At 45.8% G+C, this 25,037-nt stretch overlaps 1 protein-coding gene across 2 annotated transcripts in view; it reads right to left on the bottom strand.

The window, feature by feature from the left end:
- Nucleotides 1–25,037, bottom strand: part of TNFRSF18 (TNF receptor superfamily member 18) — a 113,586-nt gene that overhangs the window by 51,243 nt on the left and 37,306 nt on the right. For both annotated transcript variants that reach the window (XM_069241102.1, XM_069241103.1), the window contains exons 2-3: nt 24,852–24,995; nt 11,490–11,577 (exon numbers count right to left, since the gene is read on the bottom strand). In XM_069241102.1, coding sequence (XP_069097203.1) covers nt 11,490–11,577; nt 24,852–24,995 — 232 coding nt within the window. The remainder of the gene's footprint in view (nt 1–11,489; nt 11,578–24,851; nt 24,996–25,037) is intronic.

Here is a 25,037-nt window from a genome sequence, read left to right as displayed (position 1 = left end):
ACATTCCTTTAGCGAAAAATGGCGGAGTCTGTAAAATGATTAACTCTAGGCATTGCTGCTCTTACATTCCTAACAGTAGTAAAGAGATGAGACTTACTTACTAATCTAACGCAAATAGTGATCTGAAGGAGTTGAAAGAAACAGGGGTTTGGGAAAAGGTTGGTAAGGGGTTTGTTTCAGTGGGAAATTGGCTTAGTAATTTTTGGAATGGGGTATTATTGAAAATTAGACAGGGAATATTAATTGTCATAGGTTGCTTATTAGGAATATCGGGATTATGTAAATTATGTAAAAGAATTACATTGAAAAGGTCCAAAGATAATCAGAGGAGGGAAGAAAAGGAAAGGGAAAGAATCTATAGGGAAAATTCAAGGAGAAGACAAAATGTCAAAGAGATAGAATTGTAAAAATTGTGGGTGGTAAATTTGGTGTGATGACATATTTAGTTATCAGGGGAGGGATTTCTGAAGCAGATGTCTTAATTAGAAATTATTAATGAATGCTAATGTATTTTGAATAATGACTTATGTAGAAAAATGAATAACGGAGAAAAAATAATGGGCATGTTTAAAAATGTGACCTCGAAAATGGCCACCAGGGTTCACAAAATGTACTAAATAAATTATGAATACGTATGAAATATTGAAAATGTATTAGATTAAAGTAGTACTATGTCATATTAAGGGTTATGAATTATGTTTTTGCTTATTAATTGTAGGCCTTAACGTAGCGAGTGTCTTGGCCTAGTCTTGCCAGGCCTCATGCAGAAGCTGTATCTCTTAGTGTTTTAATACAAAATGCTGACAGAGTGAACTAACAGTGAACTGTTATTTGTTTTAATAAAATGCTTAGCAGAAGCTTTCTATGGGAACTGACGGACAAGAGATGAAGTCTCTAGAAATGTTACAAAACGTGTGTAATGTACATGAGATGTACTTTCCCAGGACATGAACAATGAAGACACTGACTGGAAACAAAGATGCAACAAAATTGATACCTGACGAGCCGGATGATGAAAACATCGTAAAGCAGACCAATCAACGAAATGTGAACTGTGAAATACTAAAATTCATAGATTTTGTATATGGACAATCATTGGGCAGAGTAATATCGTATGATTAATTGACCAATTGGAAATTGGGGGATAGTGTGGGAAACTTTGATGTAATAACGCAACAGGGGGAACTTAGACAGATTTTGAGATTGCGATTGTGAGACTAGAGATTTAGAGTGACGGTGGGAGAAGAAGAGAAGAAGAGATTCTGTCGCTGGGCTCATACTCTGAGAGCCTGATACTTTGCTGATCGATTGACCTAAGAGCGAAGACTGATTCTGCTTGCTGACCCATACGTGGATAGGTAGATATGACAATGACTGAATTGCATTTTTATGCCCTTTCTTTGTAGGTACCAACTGCGTTGGCTTGATACTTTCTTTAGGTAGATGTTTTTTTTCCAATATTGGTGTCCCAAATTGTTTTGCATGAAGCCCCACATGCCGATGCTAATCTGTGTTAGTTGAGGTTACTCAAACGACTCCTGACAAATTGTAGAGACAAATGGTTGATGGACTATTTTTCGGAACTTTATTGGCAGCATAGCTTTGCTGAAATGGGTTTTATTAATGTTGATGCCTTAGCATGTCTTTTGATTCAAGCTTTAATTAGATCATGATTCATGATTCTTGCGACTTTCTGATTAACAAGCATTATTAAAATAGTTTGATTTGAGTTGATGATTATGATTCCTGACTTAGTATTATTAACGTAAGAGAAATAAACGTACTAAACTTATAATTAAAGGTGTGGTTATTCATGGCTGAAGAGCCATGGTGTGTGGAAATTACTGACTCCATTGATTGTTTATTTTACTAATGACTATTGATTATTGTGTGACGATTATTGATTCTATACTGAAACTATGGCAAAAACATATTAAACGAATCAAAAGTTTCATTGACCTATACACGTCCCTTGTAAACCCCCTTGATGCTTGATCCTCCATCTGAGGTCAAACCCCTTTTGAGGCTCATCCCAATGTTGAAGTTGGTCTTGTTTTCTAAGTCGAATTTTCGGGGTGGTACCTGGTCCATGTGTTGAAGTTGAGTCGAAGGCACTGACAGTGACTTTGTGTAATTTTGAGCCCAATATTGTCAAAAAATATTGCCTTGTTTGTGCGTGTTAAATAAAATCTTTGTCCTTACACTGCAGATTTCTGTCTGATATCTGGAGCTGTAAGTTCTCTCTGGAAACTGAGCCTTGGGATCTTGAAAGGTCACTTGGCACTGATTTTCATGGTTAATCTTAATTAGCATGGCTGCTGCTCTATAAAAAAAAAATCCCCGACTCCTTTGGTATTTTCTTCTATTTCTTCTTCAAAAACCTTTTTAGAGTCCCTATGGGTTGTCATTGGGTTATGTGCCCTTTGCCTTTTCCACCAGAGCCGATCTGTCTTTTTAAAGTGTGATAATTTCCCTGTCTCACCTTCATCTTCAGCACTAGTCCTTGATAAACAAAGGTTAAAGGCAGAGTGAATGTCTTTGCGGGGCAAGCAGGAGTTACAAGATGGACATTTAAATGATGCATTTTCCATTTACCACCTTCCCCTAGTCCCCGTAGTGCATCTCCTTCCACATGGTGGATGGGACTGGAAAGATTAACAAGCATTTTCAATACAACGATAAAGTAGTCCGGACACCATGCTGAAACATCGAGCCTCGTATGTTTTTAGTAATTTACCGGTGCTGTGTAGGTGGGCTAAACACCGGAAAAGGCATGACGTAAGCATGCCTTTCACAAATGAAAACAAGCGGATTTTAAGAGGCAAGCCCACGAACCAATGGAAGTGACTGATGTAACATGGGCGTGGTTGGAAGCCCGAAGAGAGATTACAGAATGGGACGGAGCGCTTTGCGATCGCCCATAAAAAGGGGTTGAAAATCATCAGCGAGTCCACTTCCAGGATTGGTTTAACTACTGTTTTCCAAAACGTTTTTCTGGAATTCGGTACCCAGACATTGCCATCAGTGTGCAGGGCCACTTATAAACAACTCTGAATTTGATGATGGAAAGGAGTATTGCGGGATGGAGCTGTACCTCAGCTGAGATATTCGGATGCGAACACAGGAGAACGCACAGCATTTATTCATTAGCACTGCATATTGCATGAGGGGTTAGAAGATGATCTACAATATCATGTATGTCAAGTGGGCGTTACACAATTACGTTGTAAATTTTTAGGTACAAGGAGGGTAAGTGGCATGCCCAGAATTACATGATTTGAAGTCTAGCGCCGGGAATTGAAACCAGGATTCTGGCTCCCAAATGCAAAATATCAATCCATTAGGCCACATATCCTCCACGTGACTTCACAATACACGTACTGCAAACCATATGGACGTTCTACCCTGCTATTTCTGCAGACTAAATCTCCCCTAAGCACATTAGTACACTTCATTGTGTTCATAACTGCATTGCACTTGGGCAAAACAACGCTGCATCTCATGCCACGCAAGACCACAAGCAGTGGTGTCATCGTCGTCACGATTTATCAGCTAAAGTGGGAGTTGTAACCTGGCTTCATAGCCAAGTAAAACGTTCCTCTAAAAAGTGTATTAGTGTCATATTTACATTCTGCTGGCAAAAGCTCATAATAAGGCATTAATATCAACAGACAAGGGTTAACCAGGGTAAAGAAACCAAGAAAGCCAAAAGATAAAAGAAGCCTGACCATGTGAAAAGTACTAAGAGAACCAGGGACTGGAGTCCCATTTGAGGGACAAGCTGAACTAGGCCCAGAAGAACCAGAGAGAGAGAAAGGCCAGGAAGGCAAAGACAAGAAAATATCAAGGCTCTGAGACAAGACTAGGAGGACAAGAACAATTAAGGGAAGAAGGACGAGGCACAGGGAAACAAGACCCAAAAGAATTAGATGAACCAAGACGAATGGAACTAGGAGGGCAAAGTTTAGGCAACCCAGGGTTAGGTAGGCTATGAGCGGAAGCACCAGTGTGTGGAGGACAAGATCAGAGGAACCAAGAAGTTCAGGACCAGAATAATCAGGACGAGAAAGATGACAGACCGGAGGAGGAGAATCAGGAGGGCCAGACACAGAGGACAAGGACCAGGAGGACCAGAAGCAGGTGAGTCGTGAACATGGGTTGGAAGACCAGGGAAGTCAGACATAAGAAGGTCAGGGCCAAGGGAACCAAGTGCAGAAGTACCAGAAGAGCAAGGATCACAGAGGATGACCCTCAGAAGTACCTTCCACCAAAAGTGGAAGTCAAGACAAAGATGGCAAGGAGGCCAAGGACTAGGAGAAACATGATCAGAGGACCAAGGGCCATAACAAGAAGGATCATGACCAGGAGACCTAGACCCAAGATGGCAAGGACCAGAAAGAGAAGCGGCATGCAGATTAGGACCAGGAAGATCAGGGCCAGAGAGCCCAGTGCCAGGGACACCTGTATGACCAAAAGAATCCGGGAGAGAGTTTTGTCAGAGGGCAGAGGAACTGTGAGTGATAACAAGGTTTGCCTAACAGTAGCATAGTAGTAAGAGGGTAGAGTTCTGGGACTTAGCAGATGGGTGAAAATGGTTGTGGTGAACTGGAAAGGATGGGGAGAGAATGATTTGTTGTGGTTTGAAAGACGGCAACAGTGGTCCTCATGGTGGCACAGTGTTCTGAGGGTGAACAGAGAGGGTTAAGGGTACTCGAAATGAGTTTAGCGATTAGGTGAAAATGGTTATGATGGTCCTAAAGTAGACAGAAAGCTGGCTGCATGAAACAGCCAACTGTGAAGAACAATTACAGACATATTGTGAGTTGATGCGACATATGGACCCCTTTAGTACGCGGCCTGGGTACAAGAGATGCAGATTCATAGATGACTCCTATCAACACTGGTGTGCCTGGTAAAGCCTAGCTCCTTGCACTAGCTATAGAATCTGCTATGTAGCCCAAGTGGTAGAGAGAGTACTCCCACCACCTTTAATGATACATGATTCTCACCTCTCTCTCTTTGCCCTCCCTTCCTCTCCTGCCCCATTTTTCTTTTTTCTTTCTTGTCTTTCCTTCTACAACTGGCACAGTAACGGACTCTTTGCTATTAAGCTTTTGCATTGTTCGTTTGTGATGCAAGGTTTACTCACCGGTTCCTGCTTGCTCTATTCTGTTATGTAGTTCTTTATTGCAACATTTCAGTAAAAAGATAACAAATAAGAAGACAGAAATAGTCTGCGAAGTGGACAAAGTGGAAAGTGGACAGTGGCGGCTAGCTTGTATTTACAGTGGGTGGGTGGGGGATACAATAATAATATTTTTTTTAAATGGCATGTACCTCAGGGCGTTTTTTAAGTGATTTTCTGTTTTAAAAAAAATTCTATAACCTAAGTATAACGTCCCTGTAACCTTTATTTTGTAAGTGAAAAAATATATATATATGTTACCTACTGGGGGGTTGATAGTAGGTAGTTATAGTTAGAACCTAGTCCCCATAGGAAGAGAGTTTTTTGTTTTGCCAATTACTTTGGTGTCGCTTGACGAATCTCCATGAAGTTTCCCAAACTTAGACTTTGTTCAGTTCAGCTGCTGTCCTGAAGGTTTCGGGGTGATCCGTCAAGTGGAAGCTGAGAAAAATGGGGAGGCCCAAATTGTGTTTTCCCATGCATTTTTCCATAGGGACTTTGAACACAGCTACAGCTGTAATCGCTGGACGAAATTACACCAAATTTGCTAGAAAGATAGCCCTTGGTCCGGGAAGAAGGCTTTTTGTGATTTGCTGTAAATTGGTTCAGTAGTCTGGGCAATATTAAAGGTAAAAAAATATAGATATCTTATGATGCGGATCAGGCCCGGCTCGAGGAAATTTTAATTGAATGGGCCAAGGGTGCATTGGGGTAGGCCGCTGCAGGCCTAATTTGTGGCTTCTGGAGGTAGCCAAATGCCCTAGATTATATCATATCTGCTTCAAAACATGTTTGCACCACCATACAAAGGATATATTCTGTGTTTATACATTACAAGTAAAGTTGCAGGGTAGTTTGATTGTCTGGCTACTCCCTAGCCTCCAGGCATAAATGCACCTCCTCTGTGTGCCAAGCCAATCTTTTTGGATAGGACAAAACTAATTACCTGACCCTCACACATATTTTCAAAGAGGACAAGAAAAAAAAATGGAATCAGGGTTGGAGCACTGATGCCAGGCAAAGATAGCTAATTGAGGCAGTACAGTTAAGTAAAGGAGCAGATATGAAATTACAGATGTCAATACACTTAGGTGGTCATTCTGACCGCCATGCGGTCACCGCCGAACGACCGCACCGCGGTCAAAAGACCGCGGCGGCCATTCTGGCTTTCCCGCTGGGCCGGCGGGCGACCGCCAGAAGGCCGCCCGCTGGCCCAGCGGGAAACCCCCCTCAACAATGAAGCCGGCTCCGAATGGAGCTGGCGGAGTTGTAGGGGTGCGACGGGTGCAGTGGCACCCGTCGCGATTTTCAGTGTCTGCAAAGCAGACACTGAAAATCATTATGGGGCCCTGTTAAGGGGCCCCTGCACTGCCCATGCCAGTGGCATGGGCAGTGGCATGGGCAGTGCAGGGGCCCCCAGGGGCCCCACGACACCCGTTCCCGCCATCCTGTTCCTGGCGGTAAAAACCGCCAGGAACAGGATGGCAGGAAGGGGGTCGGAATCCCCATGGCGGCGCTGCATGGAGGATTCCCTGGGCCAGGGGTAAACCGGCGGGAAACCGCCGGTTGCCCTTTTCTGACCGCGGCTTTACCGCCGCGGTCAGAATGGCCCAGCAAGCACTGCCAGCCTGTTGGCAGTGCTTCCGCGGTCCCCGGCCCTGGCGGTCATGGACCGCCAGGGTCGGAATGACCCCCTTACACTTTTTGTTAAAGTTTTCCCCATCCTATCCATCTAAAGCAATACTTGTGCATATTCCTCCTCTTTACCCTGAGTTTCTGGTTGACCACCTTGACATGGACTGTGCCAGCCTCTACATGGATACACACTAATGCCAGCCCTTTTTCTGGACTTCTTTGAAAGTCAGGAATCTCTAACTAGATGAGATAAAGGCTGACTTACAACTTCTATATGTGGTAGCGGAGTGGACTGGCCTTTTATTTCTTTGGGCAATTCCCCACAAAGAGGTGGGTATGGGGCTACTAGATGCTTGCTACTGAAGGGACAGGGCTGCCTCCAGCAGGAGCTTGGTGCAGGTGAGCAGGCCACTGAAGGCTTGAGCCAGACATGTCTGGCTCAGCTCAAGTTCCTCTAGGACCTTCAAGCCGAAAACAAGTCAAGCTTTCATTTAGCCTGTCTCTGGCCCCTCCTTGTCTCTCCTGGGCTTTACAAGGCCTTGTAAGATGCACTGTTTTCCAACTCTCTTCGTATTTGCAAACCTAAAAAGTGATTTTCTCCTTTTAATGTCAAGAATATTTCTGAGTTGGAAATACCAGGCAAGTAACACTGCTCTAGCTCCCTCTGTGCTGGTTTTTGGAGAGGGATTCTTTCCATTTCTATCTCCCCCTGAGCACGGACTCAGCAACACACCCCTTTCAGCCCTAATTATGCACTTTCCTGCCACTGCTCTCCCACGTGCCTAATTCTACAACTGACCTTGGGCCCCAGACACCATCCACCTCCATTTTCATTATCCTCTTCATGTTGTAGTAATCACAAGGTTTGTTATTAGGCTAAAGAAAGAATTTTAATGTTCCAGTACAAAATCACCTAAGGTCATGTAGTTTCAGTTTCATATTTAATATGGTAAATATAGGGAGAATGAACTACAGTTCCCCGAAGATGTACCTGACAATTAAAGAAAGGAAAACAGAAAGGCCATGTTAACAATGAAACCAACTAGTTAACACAAAGTATGTATTAAGGATGGGCCTGTCAGATTCTTAAAACATGAACAAATGGCCACACACTCCTGCAACATTCTCTTACCTGCTTGGAACTATAATTGGATCTCTGCGTCGCAGCACAATCTAATAAAACAGCAGCTGCATGGTTCAGGAAAGGTGTTGCTCTTTAACTTCTTTCCTCCAGTGATGAAGAGTTATAGGAGGTGGAAAAACAATGGGGCATATTTAAGAGCCCGTAGCACCACGGAGTGCACTTATGATGCTTCGGTGGCACTAAGCAGTGCTCCATATTTAAAGGAGGTGTAATGCCACTTTTTGTGGCAATACGCCTCCTTGTAAATATGGGCACCTCCACACAGTTTCCTGCATCAGAATGGCATGCAATGGGTGTTGCTGTGGACGTTCCACCGCAACACCCATTGCTTTAGACTCTGCCTCAGATTTATGAGTTGTCATAAACCTGAGGCAGCTCCAAAAACTACTGCCAACCCAGGAGTGGCGTTAGCATGGCAAAACGAGAAGAAATGCTTTTATTCCTCCTCGTTTTTTGCTTTTTCCATGTGTGCTGCATTTTGCAGCACACATAGAAAGAGCAAAATGCCATGGGTGATTGTTTATGTGCAGGAATTACCCCAGATATTACAGCACTCATGACAACTTTTATAACCTCAATAAAAATATCAATGAAATATTATAGTCAAATTATTGAAGAAAAAACTGTGCATGGAGGTAGCTCTTGGTCCAGAAAACACACTTTTTGTTATCTGGTGTAAATCAGTTAAGTAGCTATATATATATATATATATCTATATATCTATATATATATATATATATATATATATATAGATATATATATATATATGTATATATAGATATATATATATATATATGGAAGCTAAGGCTCCAGAAACCCTCCAGATCTTGTGCTGAGGCTGGCAACACTTCAGCAAGGAAGTGTTGGCAGCCATCATGGGACTCGGCTTCAAGAAAAGAAAGGTAAAAAGTAAGAAAAGGGGCCAGGGTAGAGTCACCCTGACCCCTTAGCTCTGGTGCTGGGGTCCTATAGGGCACCCCAGGGCAAAAAAGGCATTAAAAAAAAAAAAAATGTATGCTGCAAATTCGCGATGGGGCTAAGAATCCGTGGCAAAAAACAAAAGAAAAAAGCACATGCTCCCAGGCTTGTTAGGGGCGAGTGCAAAGCGCTCCGTCCCCTGTAGTAATCTCTCTTTGGGCTTCCAACCACGCCCATGTCACGTCAGTCACTTTCATTGGTTCGTGGGCTTGCCTTTTACAATCCGCTTGCTTTCATTTGTGAAAGGCATGCATACATAATGCCTTTTCTAGTGTTTAGCCCACCTACACAGCACCAGTAAACTACTATAAACATACGAGGCTCAATGTTTTCAGCATGGTTTCCAGACTACTTTGTCTGTTTATTTTCCACGCAGCGCGATCGCGCTGGGGTTTACATAGCATGATTGCGCTCTGTTATTACGTTTTCAATTTCAGCACGATCGCACTGCATTTTACATAGTGCTGCGTTTTTTTTTCTTTTAATTTGTGTGGCAAGAAAAGTCCGGTTAGGAGTCTACAACGCTAATAGCTCTAACTCGAGCAAAAGCGAGACCGTTGCATTGAAAATGCTTGTTTTTATAAAGCCCCTTTGTGGGCCACTTCTCGAGGGTATGTCAAAAATAAGAAGGGGGCACATGGGTCCCCTCTCTTGGGCTTACGGGGGCCCCAGCGACCGCCACCTCCCCCCGGCTTGCTGCTTGAATTGCTTTGCTACAGAACCAGTTGACTCCTCACTTGTGAAATCCTTCTGCATAAAACTGGTTTGTAAAAATGGGACTGGACAATCCCTTTAAAGCACGGTATTCCATTGTATTATTGTTGAATAGGTGCCTAGTTTCAGGTGTTTATTTTTGGCGCATTTTCATCCATAATTATTCAGGTGTATTTTAGACTTATTTTATCCATATGTATCCATTTTTGTTTTCTGTTCTCTGAAAAGAATAATTAAGATGCAACTAATGTTTGGTTGCCTGACGAGTTTTAACACTATGGGAAACTTTACCTAAAAACATTATGATGCAAACACATTAGCTTATCTGCTTTGAAAACTTTTCTCTTTTTTGCCAACCTGTCAAACTCCATCGCTATTGGCGAAACACTCGTGATTAGCTGCACTGAGAACCACTCAAAAGATTATTTATTTTTCATATGTGAAAAAACGGCAGGGAAAATGGATGTTTTTTATCTGTAACTTTTTTACCTGTAAACTTAATCTTAGTAGCTATATTTATAAAGCAATAAGTGTTACTTGCGAAATATTATATATTCTATAAACTCAGACTAAACTTCCTTTTATTCCTACCATGGGATATACGAGATAAACTGATTATTATCATTATATTAGTAGTAACATTCGATTTATATTTATACAGGAGACATAGCAGCCCACATCGGGTGATGTTGTAGCTAACAAGGTCCAAAGACGATAAAGAGCGCACACTGGGCGGCATCTGTTGATGATAGTATATGACACCTATTTCTTGGTTCTAATAGTGCTTCCTGGCTCTTCCAGAGTTAAACGGTCGTTCAGGGGTTAATCAAGCACACTCCTCCCGGAACATGTCACCAAGCCATAGGCCACTAGAGAGAAATCACCAAATATGTTTTCACTCCATTGACTCATTGGTGCTAACACATATGTGCATGCGCGGGGACACACACGTGCACACACACAACTCCTAACTTAAAATGTAAGAAACTAGGAGTTCTTTAGAGCCTGCCCTGCATACTCAATTCTGAGAACATGCTGCACTTACCCGAGTTGATCATTCAAATGTGACCAGGTGTGAACATTTCCACAAGCCTACAGTGGAAATGGACAGGTAAGGATTCTCCTGGTGTTGGTGCCCTTGGGGGATGGCATGGCCAGGCTGTTTGGGCTGGACTGCTCCTATTGGAGCAGGGTCAAGACGTGTTTACATATGGCTCAGTCCCAACCGAGGTGGCATGGTGTTAAAAATAACAATACGAAGCTATGTAATTATCACTTACTGAGATCAAGCATTAATTCAAGCATCTTTTTGTATACTCACCAGATCAGTACATGCCTTTCCTAATGATTACTCAACTACTGTTTCAATGCAGACACATATAATGTTAGCCTGATGTAAAAAATCACATGCCATATAAACTTTATATGCTGCTCCAATGCTGATGATTGCAGAGATAACTCGAACTATAACAAGTGAATTTCTATGGTTTGGTACGTTTAAAATGTGAGCCTAACGATAATGCCCTTGTAGCCTTTATATTTTTTAAGTGTATGTATATATATATATATATATATATATATATATATATATATATATATATATATATATATATATATATTGCAAACCTAGCTAGAAAGCAATGAAGTTGTGAAAAGGACATGAACCCAAAGTGATGATTCTAGCTAGATCACTCACAATGAAGCAAAGCAGGAAGTCCATGGGTGAATTACTGGAATTACTCCCCGGCTCTCTTATGCAGCCTACTAGTAGAGAAACAAACTAAGAATACATAATCTCCCCCACGACCACAGACACTGTAATCCCCCACTTACTCTGTCCAATTCTTGCAGAAGCCATTCTCTGTGTTGGAGTATTTGCCCGATGAGCAATCCTGGCACCTATAGCTGTACTGTATGCTGCCTGTTAAAGGAAAGAACACAGTGGGAGTCATTTAACTAAGCAACAGCGAAGAGATAACACACCAAGTTTAGGCTCAAACTGATAGGTGGGGTGCCTGACCCCTTCTATTTGTATGACTAGTCACTCTTTCGACCTTCTCAGCCTTTTATAACTTACGCTGTAAAAAGTTTACTTTTGCAAAAGTGTTGGATGGTTTGTCCAGCTGTCACCTCATTGTAAGTTGGGAAATTTCAACTTTGTAAGTATTGACCTTCTTTTATGATGAGCCAGAGCAGAGACGAAAGAGAGGGGGCACCCATACATGATAAAAAATGAATCACTAGAGACCCTCAGTATTATGCAATTGGAGATGAGTCCCAAATATATAGAGTCCAAAATATCATGTGAACAAAATTTCATGTCAAGTATATTGAGAACACTGAGGACAAATATATTGAGAAGGTAAGTTTCTATGGTTAGGCAAAGTTTTACCATAATTAACACCACATATATGTCTGTTTTGGTCTCCGGAGCCTTGGAGATCACCCCCTTCCTCAGGGCTAGATTGTGTTGGAGGTGGGCAGCGCGGCCCCTTTCGAGGAGCCATTGATAGCCCTGGGGACTGCCACCCCACAGGCCCGGCTCGTGCTACGTCCCGGAGTGCCCACTCACAGGACATAGCTGTTTGCTTTTGCTTGGTGGTAAAGGACAGCTCCCGCCTAGCGAACGCAAACAAAATCTGCTGTCTGACAGCGAGAGCTGTCAAACAGCTCCCGCTGTCTGAAAACGCAGTTTTCATCTGTTTCTTTGCACACAAATATGACTGCAGGGAAACAGATGAAAACATTGCTCCCACAAGCAGGAAAATGCTATTTAAAGCAGCTTCCCGCTTGTGGGAGAAATGCAGGCTCACGCAGGACGTGGAGAGCCGGTTAGGACAGCAGGGGCCTTGAGGCTCCGCACTCGCTCCTTCACTCTCTCTCCCTCTTCCATCCAATGAGGAAGCCTAGCAAGATGTTTCGTACAAATGTGTTGGTTATGTTTGGATGCAAAGCAGAACAGAGTCACTTCTGGCCTAATGGTATCTGTTAGACCCGACAGCCTTAGGGTGTTCACCCCTAACTTTCTGCCTGCCTCCCTCCACTTTTTGGATACTGTTTTTGCTGTTTTTTAGACTCTGTGCACTTAACCCCTGCTAACCAGTGATAAAATCCATATGTTCTCTCCCTTTAAATACGGTAACATTGGATCTCACCCAATTGGACTATTTAATTTACTTATACATCCCTAGTAGAGGGCACAATGTGTGCCCAGGGCCTGTAGATTAAATGCTGCTAGTGGGCCTGCAGCACTGATCGTGTCACCCACTTAAGTAGCCCCTTAACCTTGCCACTGCAAGGCCTGTGTGTGCAGTTTCACTGCCAATCTGACTTGGCATTTAAAAGTACTTGCCAAGCCGAAAACACCCCCTTTTCTACATATAAGACACCCCTAAGGTATGCACTAGGTAACCCATAGGACAGGGTGCTGTGTATGCAAAAGGCAGGACATGAACCTATGAAGTTTACATGTCCTGGTAGTGTAAAACTCCTAAATTTGTTTTTACACTGCTGTGAGGCCTGCTCCCTTCATAGGCTAACATTGGGGCTGCCCTCATCCATTGTTTGAGTGGTAGCTGCTGATCTGAAAGGGGTAGGAAGGTCATATTTAGTATGGCCAGAATGGTGATATAAAATCCTGCTGACTGGTGAAGTTGGATTTAATATTACTATTTTAGAAATCTCACTTTTAGAAAGTGAGCATTACTCTGCACTTAAATCTTTATGTGCCTTACAATCCACGTCTGGCTGGGTTTAGTTGACAGCTCCTTGTGCAGTCACTCAGACACACCCCAAACACAGGATACTCAGCCTCACTTGCATACATCTGCATTTTGAATGGGTGTTTTTGGGCTGGGAGGCTGGAGGGCCTGACACTTACATATCAAAGGACATTATCCTGCTCTCACACAAAGGACTGCCACACCCCCTACTGGGACCCTGGCAGACAGGATTGAACTGAAAGGGGACCTGGTGCACTTCTAAGCCACTCTTTGAAGTCTCCCCCACTTCAAAGGCACATTTGGCCTCTGCCCCTTCCAACTCAGACACTTCCTGGAGAAGAAACTTGTCACCAGAACCTGCATCCTGCCAATAAGAACTGCCTGGATGCCCAAAGGTCTCACCTGACTACTTTCTGTGAAAGACTGCTGCCTTGCTGTTGCCCTGCTGCCTTGCTGCTCTCTGGCTGAGGTGAAGAAGTGCTCTCCAAGGGCTTGGATAGAGCTTCACCTGTCCCCTGAAGTCTCAGGACCAAAAAGACTTCATCTCTTCAAGAAGAACTCCTTGTGCAGCAAAATTCAATGCACAGCCTGCCAGAAACGACGCACAGCCTGCACCACAATGAAAATGTCACCACATGCCGAACCGGAATGAATTATCCTGACTTTGCAACAAGATCGACGCAGCACCAGTGTAGCGACCGGAAATTTAACGCACGGCCCACTGGATCGACGCACAGCCGACCTGGAATGACGCAGCCTGACTTCCAGAGAGAAATCGACGCAGCGCCTGCCGTGCGGTAGAAAATTCGACACAACGCCCACCGGATTGACGCAGCTCCTGTGACTTCATCCTGCCAGCGCAGGAAATCCACGCACCATCCTCGGGCATCTGAAAGCCCCGCAACTCGGAGAGGATCCACGACCGAGCGCCGGAAATCGATGTACAGCCGTCACTGCGTGAAAACCAAACAACGCATCGCCGTTTGCGGCCCGAAAAATCGATGCACACCCCTTTGTTTCCGCGCATCTCCACCTCTGCGGTTCTTTGTGGAGATTTTTCATGCAAACCAGGTACTTTGTGCTTGAAAGAGACTTTGTTTGTTTCTAAAAGACTTAAGACACTTTAAATCACTTTTCAGTGATATCTCTACATTTAGTTTTTGCGTCTTTGATCATTTTGACCTGCATTTATCCAGCTAAATATTATATATTTTTCTAAACACTGTGTGGTGTATTTTTATGGTGCTATATGGTGGCATTGTATGATTTCTTGCACAAATACTTTACACATTGCCTTCTAAGTTAAGTCTGACTGCCCAGTGCCAAGCTACCAGAGGGTGGGCACAGGATAATTTGGATTGTGTGTGACTTACCCTGACTACAGTGAGGGTCCTTACTTGGACAGGGGGTAACCTGACTGCCAACCAAAGACCCCATTTCTAACACTGGTGATCAGCGGTGAGGATAGGACTTGTATTTGTGCAGTGACATACAGTAGCTAAGTATTTCACTACCTACCCACAGTTGAAGGTCAACTTGATTTTTATCTCTTTTTGCAATTTCGAATTTTCCTGGCAACTTGTGACTAAATCCTCACTCAACATGTCTCAGGCTAGGTCTGAAGCAGGAGATTTTGACCTGGCCCTGTTGGAAACATATACTGTCAAGCAACTGAAAGAGTTCTGCAGGGATATGGGAGTACCCACCCAAGGTGCTGCCAGAAAGGAGGAATTTCAAATGACGCTGAGGGCCTGGGCAGAAGCCCATTCAGAGGAGGATGCTGAGGAGATGGAGTCAGATGATAGCTCCCCAGAGGATTTTTTGCCATCAGTGGATGATGTTACCACTGCAATTGTGCCCCGTGCTAAACCAGGGAGCAGTGTCTCTGATCATGGCCTGACCGCAGAGGAAAGGAGAGAAGAGAGAGGGTTTCAATTGCAGATGGCAAAGCTAAAAATTGAGGCTCAACAGGAGGAAAGGAGAGCAGAGAAAGAAGCCAAGCAAGCTGAGGCTGAAAGAGCAGCCAAACAGATTGGAGCTGAGAGAGCTGAAGCTGCAGCTGAGAGAGCCTTGGCTGAGAAAAAACGTTTGTTGGCTCATAAACTGAGTCTCAAGGAGCTGGAGATCAAGGCGAGACAGTCTGAGTCCAGCAGTGATGGTGGCAGCATACATGCAGGACCTGTTGGGGAGAAAAAGGTTTGTATACCCAAGAATGTGGTGCCAAGTTATGTGGTGGGACATGACATTGACAAGTGATTGGCTGCCTATGAAGTTGCTCTACGGGCCCGTGGGACCTCAAAGGAGCAATGGGGGGGCGGCCTTGTGGTGTTATGTACCAGCAGTGAGGAGGGACACACTTCTTACACTGGCTCCACGTGATCAGAATGCCTATGCACTCAGGAAAGCCGCTTTACTGGCCAAGTTTGGCATGACCCCTAAGAAATACCGTCAGAGGTTTAGGGACAGTACCAAATTTCCACACAAACCTGGGTCAATTGTTTTGATTTCTCCAATAAGGCACTGAATGGATGGATGCAGGGCAGCAAAGTAGATGATTACAAAGCGTTATATGACTTGATTCTGAGAGAGCATATGCTCAGTATTTCTTTTACAGAGTTGCGCCACCACTTAGTAGATAGTAAGCTGACTGATCCCAGGAAGCTTGCTGAGGAGGCGGACCTCTGGGTTAGTACCAGAGTGTCCAAGAAGGCATCTGGGGGGACACCCACAAAGGTGGTCAGGGTTCCCAACAGAAGAAAGAGGGGGGAGAAAAACTTAAAGATAAGGAGTTCTGAAAAGGCCCCCAAAAGAATTCCCAAAGGGGGGGGTAACCATTCATCTTCTAGATTTGGGAAGAAACCAGGGTACTTTGATAGAACATTAGGGAAATTCATCCCCAAATGCTTAGAGTGCTACCAGGATGGACACTCTAAGGGTTACTCCCAGTGTTCCAACAGAGCACAGTCGACCACTGGACAGACACCTGGGTTGGCTAGTGTAGCGCACGGGGGGGAGACAGTCCCAGTTAGCTTTGGGGGCAGACAGAGGTTTCCCTAGTGTCCCTGGGAGAAAGAGAGATGTTGCCTAAAGCCCATATGCCAGGAAATAATTCCAAGTATAGGCAGTGGGTCACCATTGATGGGCAAAGGGTGGAGGCTCTGCGTGACACAGGAGCCAGTATGACCACTGTCAAGAGTCAGCTGGTGTCAGCAGAGCAGATAGTCCCTAATACATTCCACCAGGTCAGAGTCGCTGAAAATCGTGAGAGTCACCTACTGGTGGCTCTGGTTCCCTTTGAGTGAGGGGGGTTCTTTGGTACTCTGAAAGTGGCTGTGAGTCCTACCATGCCTGTAGATTGACTGTTAGGCGATGATCTTGGGCATACTGCTTAGAAGGAGGTAGAGCTCAGATCCCACCTGGAGATGTTAGGTTTGCCTGAGTGAGTCTGCATGGCCACCAGGTCCATGGCTGCCCGGGAAGGGAGTCAAGGGTGTCTGGAGCCTGGAACAATGGCCCAGACAGCTGCAAAGAGGAAGGGCAAGAAGCATGGGAAACCTGCCTCAGAAGTTCCCACGGTGGTGGACGGGACCCCTGAGCCAACTGGAGAGGACATAGCTGACCTGGGCAACCTACCTGAATTTGCTGGCTGGCAAGTTGAGGGTTGGCCAACCAGGGCAGACTTCTGCAAGGCACAAAAGGAATGTCCCACCTTGATGGTCTGAGGCAACAGGCCACAGCCCAAGCAGCAGGTGATGTCTCTGGCACTCACAATATTTACTGGGAGAATGATCTCCTTTACAGTGAGCCTAAGGTTCCGGGCCCTGGGGCAGCATGTGTGCTGGTGGTCCCCCGGTGTTACCGAGCCTTCCTACTGGGTCTGGCGCACGACATCCCCCTAGCAGGACATCTGGGCCAACAGAAGACCTTTAACAGGCTTGTCACCCACTTTCATTGGCCCAGAATGAGGGTAGCCTCAAATAATTTCTGCAGAGCTTGCCCCACCTGCCAGGCTAGTGGGAAGACAGGGAAAAAGCTTAAAGCCCCCCTGATCCCACTCCCCGTCGTTGGCACCCCCTTTGAAAGAGTGGGCATCTACATTGTTGGTCCCTTGGACCCCAAAACTGCCTTGGGTAACAGGTTTATCCTGGTTTTGGTGGACCATGCCACCAGCTATCCAGAGGCAATCCCTCTGAGAACAGTGACTGCACTGGTGGTGACCAGATTCCTACTGGGAATATTTACCCATGTGAGATTCCCTAAGGAAGTTGTGTCTGACAGGGGCACAAACTTCATGCATGCGTACATGAAGTCCATGTGGGATGAGTGTTGGGTGACCTACTGGTTTACCACCCCTTATCCTCCTCAATCCAATGGGCTTGTTGAGAGATTCAACAAGACCCTTAAAGGCATGATTAATGGCCTGACTGAAGCCATGAGGTGTAAGTGGGACTTCCTCTAACCATGCCTGCTGTTTGCTTACAGGGAGGTGCACCAGAAAGGGGTGTGGGTCAGCTCCTTTGAACTTCTCTATGGACACCATGTTAGGCGGCCACTGAGCACAGTTAAAGAGGGCTGGGGGAAGCTCCCAAGACACCTCCCCAGGATGTGGTCCGCTACATGCTGGCCCTCTGCAACCAAACCCACTGCTTCTGGAAGCAGGCCAAAAGTAACCTTGAGGCCAGTCAAGAGGTGATGAAGGAGTGGTACGACCGGAAGACCACTCTGGTTGCGTTCTCACCAGGAGACAAGGCTTGGGTGATGGAGCCAGTAGAGCCTAGGGCTCTCCAGGACAGCTGGACTGGCCCATTTGAGATTAAGGAGCGTAAGGGAGAGGCCACTTACCTAGTGGACCTCAAGACCCTTCAGACCCCCTAAGGGTCCTCCATTACAACAGACTCAAACCTCACCTTGAGAGGCCTGAGGTCAGTATGCTCCTAGTCACAGATGAGGGCATGGAAGAGGAGAGTGAACCTCTCCCCGACCTCCTCTCTGCCAAAGATGGTGATGGGTCAGTGGAGGGTATCATTCTCTCTGACTCCCTGACTCTAGACCAGAGAGGAGACTGCTATGAGTTGTTAAAGCAGTTATCTTCCCTGTTTTCCTTTACTCATGGACTTACCCATCTATGTGTCAATGATACTGACACAGGAGACAGTCCCCCTGTGAAGAATACAATTTACAGGCTGTCGGATAAGGTAAAGGCCAGCATCAAGGAGGAGGTCTCCAAGATGTTGACCTTAGGGGTTATTGAGAAATCAGTAGTCCCTGGGCCAGCCCTGTGGTCCTGGTTCCTAAGGCTGCTGCCCCTGGTGCGAAGCCAGAACTCCAGTTCTGTATGGACTACTGGTGTCTCAACTCTGTCACACGGACTGACGCTCACCCCATCCCCTGAGCTGATGAGCTTGTTGACAGACTAGGCGCTGCCAAGTTCCTGAGTAGGTTTGATCTGAAGTCAGGGTACTGGCAGATCGCCCTGGCGGAGGGGGCCAAAGAGAGATCTGCATTTTCCACTCCTGATGGCCATTACCAGTTCCGGGTGATGCTCTTTGGGTTGAAAAATGTCCCCGCTACCTTCCAACGGGGTCCTATCTGGCAAGGATGCCTACTGTGCAGCCTACCTAGATGACATAGCTGTCTATAATTCCAGCTGGTAGGAACACCTGCTCCACCTCAAGGAGGTGCTTCAGGCTCTGCAACAGGCAGGCCTGACCTTCAAGGCAAGTAAGTGCCAGATTGGGCAGGGTTCCGTGGTGTACTTGGGACACCTAGTAGATGGTGGCAATGTGAAGCCACTCTAGGCCAAGATTGAAACCATCAAGGCCTGGCAACCACCTAGAACACACACTGAAGTGAGAGCCTTTTTAGGCCTCACTGGATACTACTGAAGATTTGTCAAGGGCTATGGTACCATTGTGTCACCCTAGACAGAACTTACTTCCAAAAAGCAACCTAGGTTGGTGAATTGGACAGAGGCTTGTCAGAAAGCCTTTGATTCTCTGAAGGAAGCCATGTGCACGGCCCCGTGCTCAAGGCCCCTAACTACTCCCAGGAATCTATTGTGGAGACAGACGCTTCAGAGCATAGCACAGGGGCTGTTCTAGCACTGCTAAATGAGGAGGGCTCCGACCAACCAGTAGTCTTTATTAGCAGAAGACTACTACCACAGGAACAGAGGAGGAGTGCTATTGAGAGAGAAGCATTTGCTGTGGTCTAGGCACTGAAGAAACTGAGACCATACCTGTTTGCGACTCACTTCCAGGTTCAGACAGACCACAGGCCCCTCAGACGGCTCATGCAGGTGAGGGGTGAGAATCCTAAACTCTTGAGGTGGTCCATTTCCCTACAGGGTATGGACTTTACGGTGAAGCATCGCCCGGGATTGACCACACCAACGCTGATGGTCTCTCTAGATACTTCTGCCTTAGCGATGAGAGCGCCCAGGAGGTTGGGTAGCTCTCCCCACTTTCAGCTGGGGGGCACACATGTTATACCTGACAGCCTTAGGGTGGTCACCCCTAACTTTTTGCCTGCCTCCCTCCACTTTTTGATACTGTTTTTGCTGTTTTTAGACTCTGCACACTTTACCCCTGCTAACCAGTGATAAAGTGCATATGTTCTCTCCCTTTAAATATGGTAACATTGGATCTCACCCAATTGGACTATTTAATTTACTTATACATTCCTAGAAGAGTGCGCTATGTGTGCCCAGGGCCTGTAGATTAAATGCTACTAGTGGGCCTGCAGCACTGATTGTGCCACCCACTGAGGTAGCCCCTTAACCTTGCCACTACAAGGCCTGTGTGTGCAGTTTCACTGCCAATCCGACTTGGCATTTAAAAGTACTTGCAAAACCTAAAACTCCCCTTTTTCTACATATAAGACACCCCTAAGGTATGCCCTAGGTAACCAATAGGGCAGGGTGATGTGTAGGCAAAAGGCAGGACATATACCTATGTAGTTTACATGTCCTTGTAAAACTCCTAAATTTGTTTTTACACTACTGTGAGGCCTGCTTCCTTCATAGGCTAACATTGGGGCTGCCCTCATCCTTTGTTTGAGTTGTGGATGCTGATCTGAGAGGAGTAGGAAGGTCATATTTAGTATGGCCAGAATGGTGATATAAAATCCTGCTGACTGGTGAAGTTGGATTTAATATTACTATTTTAGAAATGCCACTTATAGAAAGTGAGCATTTCTCTGCACTTAAATTTTTATGTGCCTTACAATCCACATCTGGCTGGGTTTAGTTGACAGCCCCTTGTGCATTCACTCAGACACACCCCAAACACAGGATACTCGGCCTCACTTGCATACATCTACATTTTGAATGGGTCTTCCTGGGCTGGGAGGGTGGAGGGCCTGCTCTCACACAAAGGACTGCCACACCCCCTACTTGGACCCTGGCAGACAGGATTGAACTGAAAGGGGACCTGGTGCACTTCTAAGTCACTCTTTGAAGTCTCCCCCACTTCAAAGGCACATTTGGGTATATAAACAGGGCCTCTGCCCCTTCCAACTCAGACACTTCCTGGAGAAGAAACCTGTAACCAGAACCTGCATCCTACCAAGAAGAACTGCCTGGCTGCCCAAAAGACTCACCTGACTGCTTTTTGTGAAGGACTGCTGCCTTGCTGTTGCTCTGTTGCCTTGCTGCTCTCTGGCTGAGGTGAAGAAGTGCTCTCCAAGGGCTTGGATAGAGCTTGCCTCCTGTTCCTTTAAGTCTCAGGACCAAAAAGACTTAGGGGGTGATTCTGACCCCGGCGGTACTAGACCGCCGGGGCCAGGGTCGGCGGGAGCACCGCCAACAGGCTGGCGGTGCCCCGCAGGGCATTCTGACCGCGGCGGTTCAGCCGCGGTCAGAAGAGGAAAACCGGCGGTTTTCCGCTGCCCTTCTGAATCCTCCATGGCGGCGCAGCTCGGTGCGCCGCCATGGGGATTCAGACACCCCATACCGCCATCCTGTTCCTGGCGGTTCGCCCGCCAGGAACAGGATGGCGGTATGGGGTGTCGTGGGGCCCCTGGGGGCCCCTGCAGTGCCCATGCCAATGGCATGGGCACTGCAGGGGCCCCCATAAGCGGGCCCCACTTTGAATTTCACTGTCTGCATTGCAGACAGTGAAATTCACGACGGGTGCAACTGCACCCGTCGCACCTTCCCACTCCGCCGGCTCAATTCTGAGCCGGCGTCCTCGTGGGAAGGGTTTTTGCACTGGGTTGGCGGGCGGCCTTTTGGCGGTCGCCCGCCAGCCCAGTGCAAAAGCCAAAATACCCTCAGCGGTCTTGCGACCGCGGAGCGGTATTTTGGAGGGGGGAAGTCTGGCGGGCGGCCTCCGCCGACCCGCCAGACTTAGAATGACCCCCTTAATCTCTTCAAGAAGGACTCCTTGTGAGGTGAAATTCAACGCACAGCCTGCCAGAAACTACGCACAGCCTGCACTACAACCGGAAATTCTACGCACGGCCCACTGGATCGACGCTTAGCCGACCTGGAACATGCAGCCCAACTTCCAGAAAGGAACTGGCGCAGCGTCTGCCATGTGGTCGAACATTCGACGCAACGCCCACCGGATCGACACAGCTCCTGTGACTTCGTCCTGCCAGTGCAGGAAATCCACGCACCATCCCCGGTGTGTCTGAAAACCCTGCAACCCGAAGAGGATCCACGACCGAGCACCTGAAATCGACGCACAGCCATCCCTGCGTTAAAATTAAACAACACATCGCCGTGTGCGGCCAGAGAAATCGACGCACACCCCTTTGTTTCCACGCATCTCCACCTCTGCGGTTCTTTGCGGAGATTTTTCAGGCGAAACAGGTACTTTGTGCTTAAGAGACTTTCAGTGATATCTCTACATTTACTTATTGCATCTTTGATCGTTTTCACCTGCATTTATCCAGATAAATATTGTATATTTTTCTAAACACTGTGTTGTGTATTTTTGTGGTGCTATATGGTGATATTGTATGATTTCTTCCACAAATACTTTACACATTGCCTTCTAAGTTAAGCCTAAGGTACCAGAGGGTGGGCACAGGATAATTTGGATTGTGTGTGACTTACCCTGACTAGAGTGAGGGTCCTTGCTTGGACAGGGGGTAACCTGACTGCCAACTAAAGACCACATTTCTAATAGTATCGGTCTTGTGCTGTCATTCAGGAGGCTGAAGGTTCAAATCCTAGTATCGTTTGGCAGTGTGTTTGTTTATTTACTGGTGTTTTGACTGTTAAACTTTTCCAGTGATGGAACATTCACATTTCTTTCCAATTACATGTGTGGGTTGACTGTCATAGGTATGTCTGGAACGTCACAGTAAAGAGTCACCTATGACCTAACGGTTACCGTCACAGACCCTGGCACTGAAAGTTGTGGGTTCTACTCCAGGTATGCCCGTGGATGTTTTAAACTTCAAAAATGTAAGGTTCATACTGAAAGGTGATCTCATTCTTTTCAATTGACAAATACATTTTTTTTTTTAAACTCTCTCTCTCCCTCACAGTCTCTCTCACTTTCAATCTCTTTCTCCCACTCATACACCCACTCAGACCCTTACGCACTCACGGACAGACCCACTCAGACACTCATGCACCAACTCACAGACCCACTAAGACCCTTGTGCATCCACTCACAGGCACACTCAGACCCTCACCCACCTACTCACAGACCCACACAGTAACGCATCCACTTACAGACCCACTAAGACACTGATGCACCAACTCTCACACCCAGACACTCTCACCCCCACATACCACCCTGTCACACCTATTCTCACACTTAGAGGAACAGGCCGACTCCCGCTGTGCACGGAAATGCTGTGAATTGCCTGAAGCTTTCTCACATGGCAATCCAGCATATTTAGGTATTACTATTTGCGTAATACAGGTGGGATAGAAGTAAAGTGCCAATCATGGAGGACATTCAAAGTGTGGAATTTAAGGAAGGACCTTTCTGAGTGTCCTGTTAGGAAGGACAGATTGGTTAGTTTCTGGTATATTTTGTAAAAAAATCAATGCACACAAATGCATAGTGGGACTTTAAATCAACCCGGTGTTGCCAATGATCTGTTCGTCATTCGCATTCAGCTTCTGCCACGGACAGCCAACTGGGGAAAAATCCAGCCCACTTCAGCTATTGTCTCTATCTCACTGTGAGTGATGGCACTTTCCCTGATCAGATGTGCCCATCCATCTGATAATGCACGAGGTTCATTTGTAGGGTGGAGGGTGGCAGTCCTTAGTCTCCCATTTTTCTTTTATAGGTCCTCATAAATGTCTTTCTTCCACATTTTTTTTATTTCGTCCTGCAAGTGGCCCGTTAGACGGTGTTAACGGGCCACTTGCTGTTGATTCAGTCTGCCCTGCACCATACATTGTGCGGTCACTTCTTCCAAACAAGGAGTCTAACTTGGAATGTCATTGTTCATAATGAATGATGGTAATACCTTTCGAAGATGTCTGCCATATTTCGATCATGATGATCATCCTGGATTGGTATAACAAATGATAAACTATTCAAAATACCTTCCCGAGATAGATGCTGTGTGCAATGTTTACTGAGCTTCCGTACTCGAATGAGACTGTGCAGTGTGTGTCATTGTTTAACCTATTTTATATGCCTAATACGTTGCTTCTAAACATGGCTGCCAAACTGAGTCTTTAAAATAACAATACAGTATATATATATATATATATATATATATATATATATATATATATATATATATATATATATATATATATATATAAAACCACCGCAGGATGGCAGTTGGCAGTTCGCTGTTATCTTTTTTTATACTTTTATTCTTTTAATTTATCATACATATGCTTGTGGAGTTTGTTGTGCTTTCCTGGGGATGGGTTGGTGGATAAATGCAAGAATGGGTCAGTGGGTAAATGGATGCGTGCAAGTAACAGAGTCCTCTATGATGCTTCACCGAGAGCTTAATTTTGCCAGTGACGAAATAGGCATTTCATAAGTCACAGTTATTGACATTGCGAAGGATTAGTATTACAGAGCCTTCGAATGCGCACGGGTGCTGTGCACTACGCTCACACAGCCAGTAAACAAGGCACATAGAAACTGTATGTTTAAAGTCAGACTAGGGGGGCAATTCTGCCTTGCACCTACAGCAAGATATCCCCTCTTTTGTATCCGACTTTGGACTAGCCGTTAAAAGATAGCTCAATTCCACTATTTATTGACTTCAGATGAAAAAAGGCTGTCAACCCTAGTGGTGCCACTGCACCTGCTGCACCAATGGAAGATACGTCCCTGCCTATACCCAAAAGGTAACACAATTTCTGCAGCGACCGTTCCTCCCTCTACATTCCTAGACTACTGGAGCTGACTAGAGCTGCGCCATGTATGTTCTACCACTCAAGATGGTTAGGTTACTCATGAGACATTAGCAACCACTGCAGTTAAGATAACCCACCACACAAAGGAAATAAATCACCTTGTAAAGGCGATGTTACCTGAACTTGTAAGTTCCGTCCCTTTGCCGCAGGTTGGAACCAGAACACAACTGGAGCATTCAGGACTAACGCACCTGTAGCCCACAGTAGTGCATTTACAGTCAGGGTCTTCGACTCCAGGGCACGGGGTGTCCTTTTCGACTTCTGGGGAAAAAAGATAAGGTTATTTAAGGCGAAATAGGTATT

This window comes from Pleurodeles waltl, chromosome 6 (assembly GCF_031143425.1).
Source record: "Pleurodeles waltl isolate 20211129_DDA chromosome 6, aPleWal1.hap1.20221129, whole genome shotgun sequence".
NCBI classification, from domain to species: domain Eukaryota; kingdom Metazoa; phylum Chordata; class Amphibia; order Caudata; family Salamandridae; genus Pleurodeles; species Pleurodeles waltl.
This window is presented reverse-complemented; position numbering and strand designations above follow the sequence as displayed.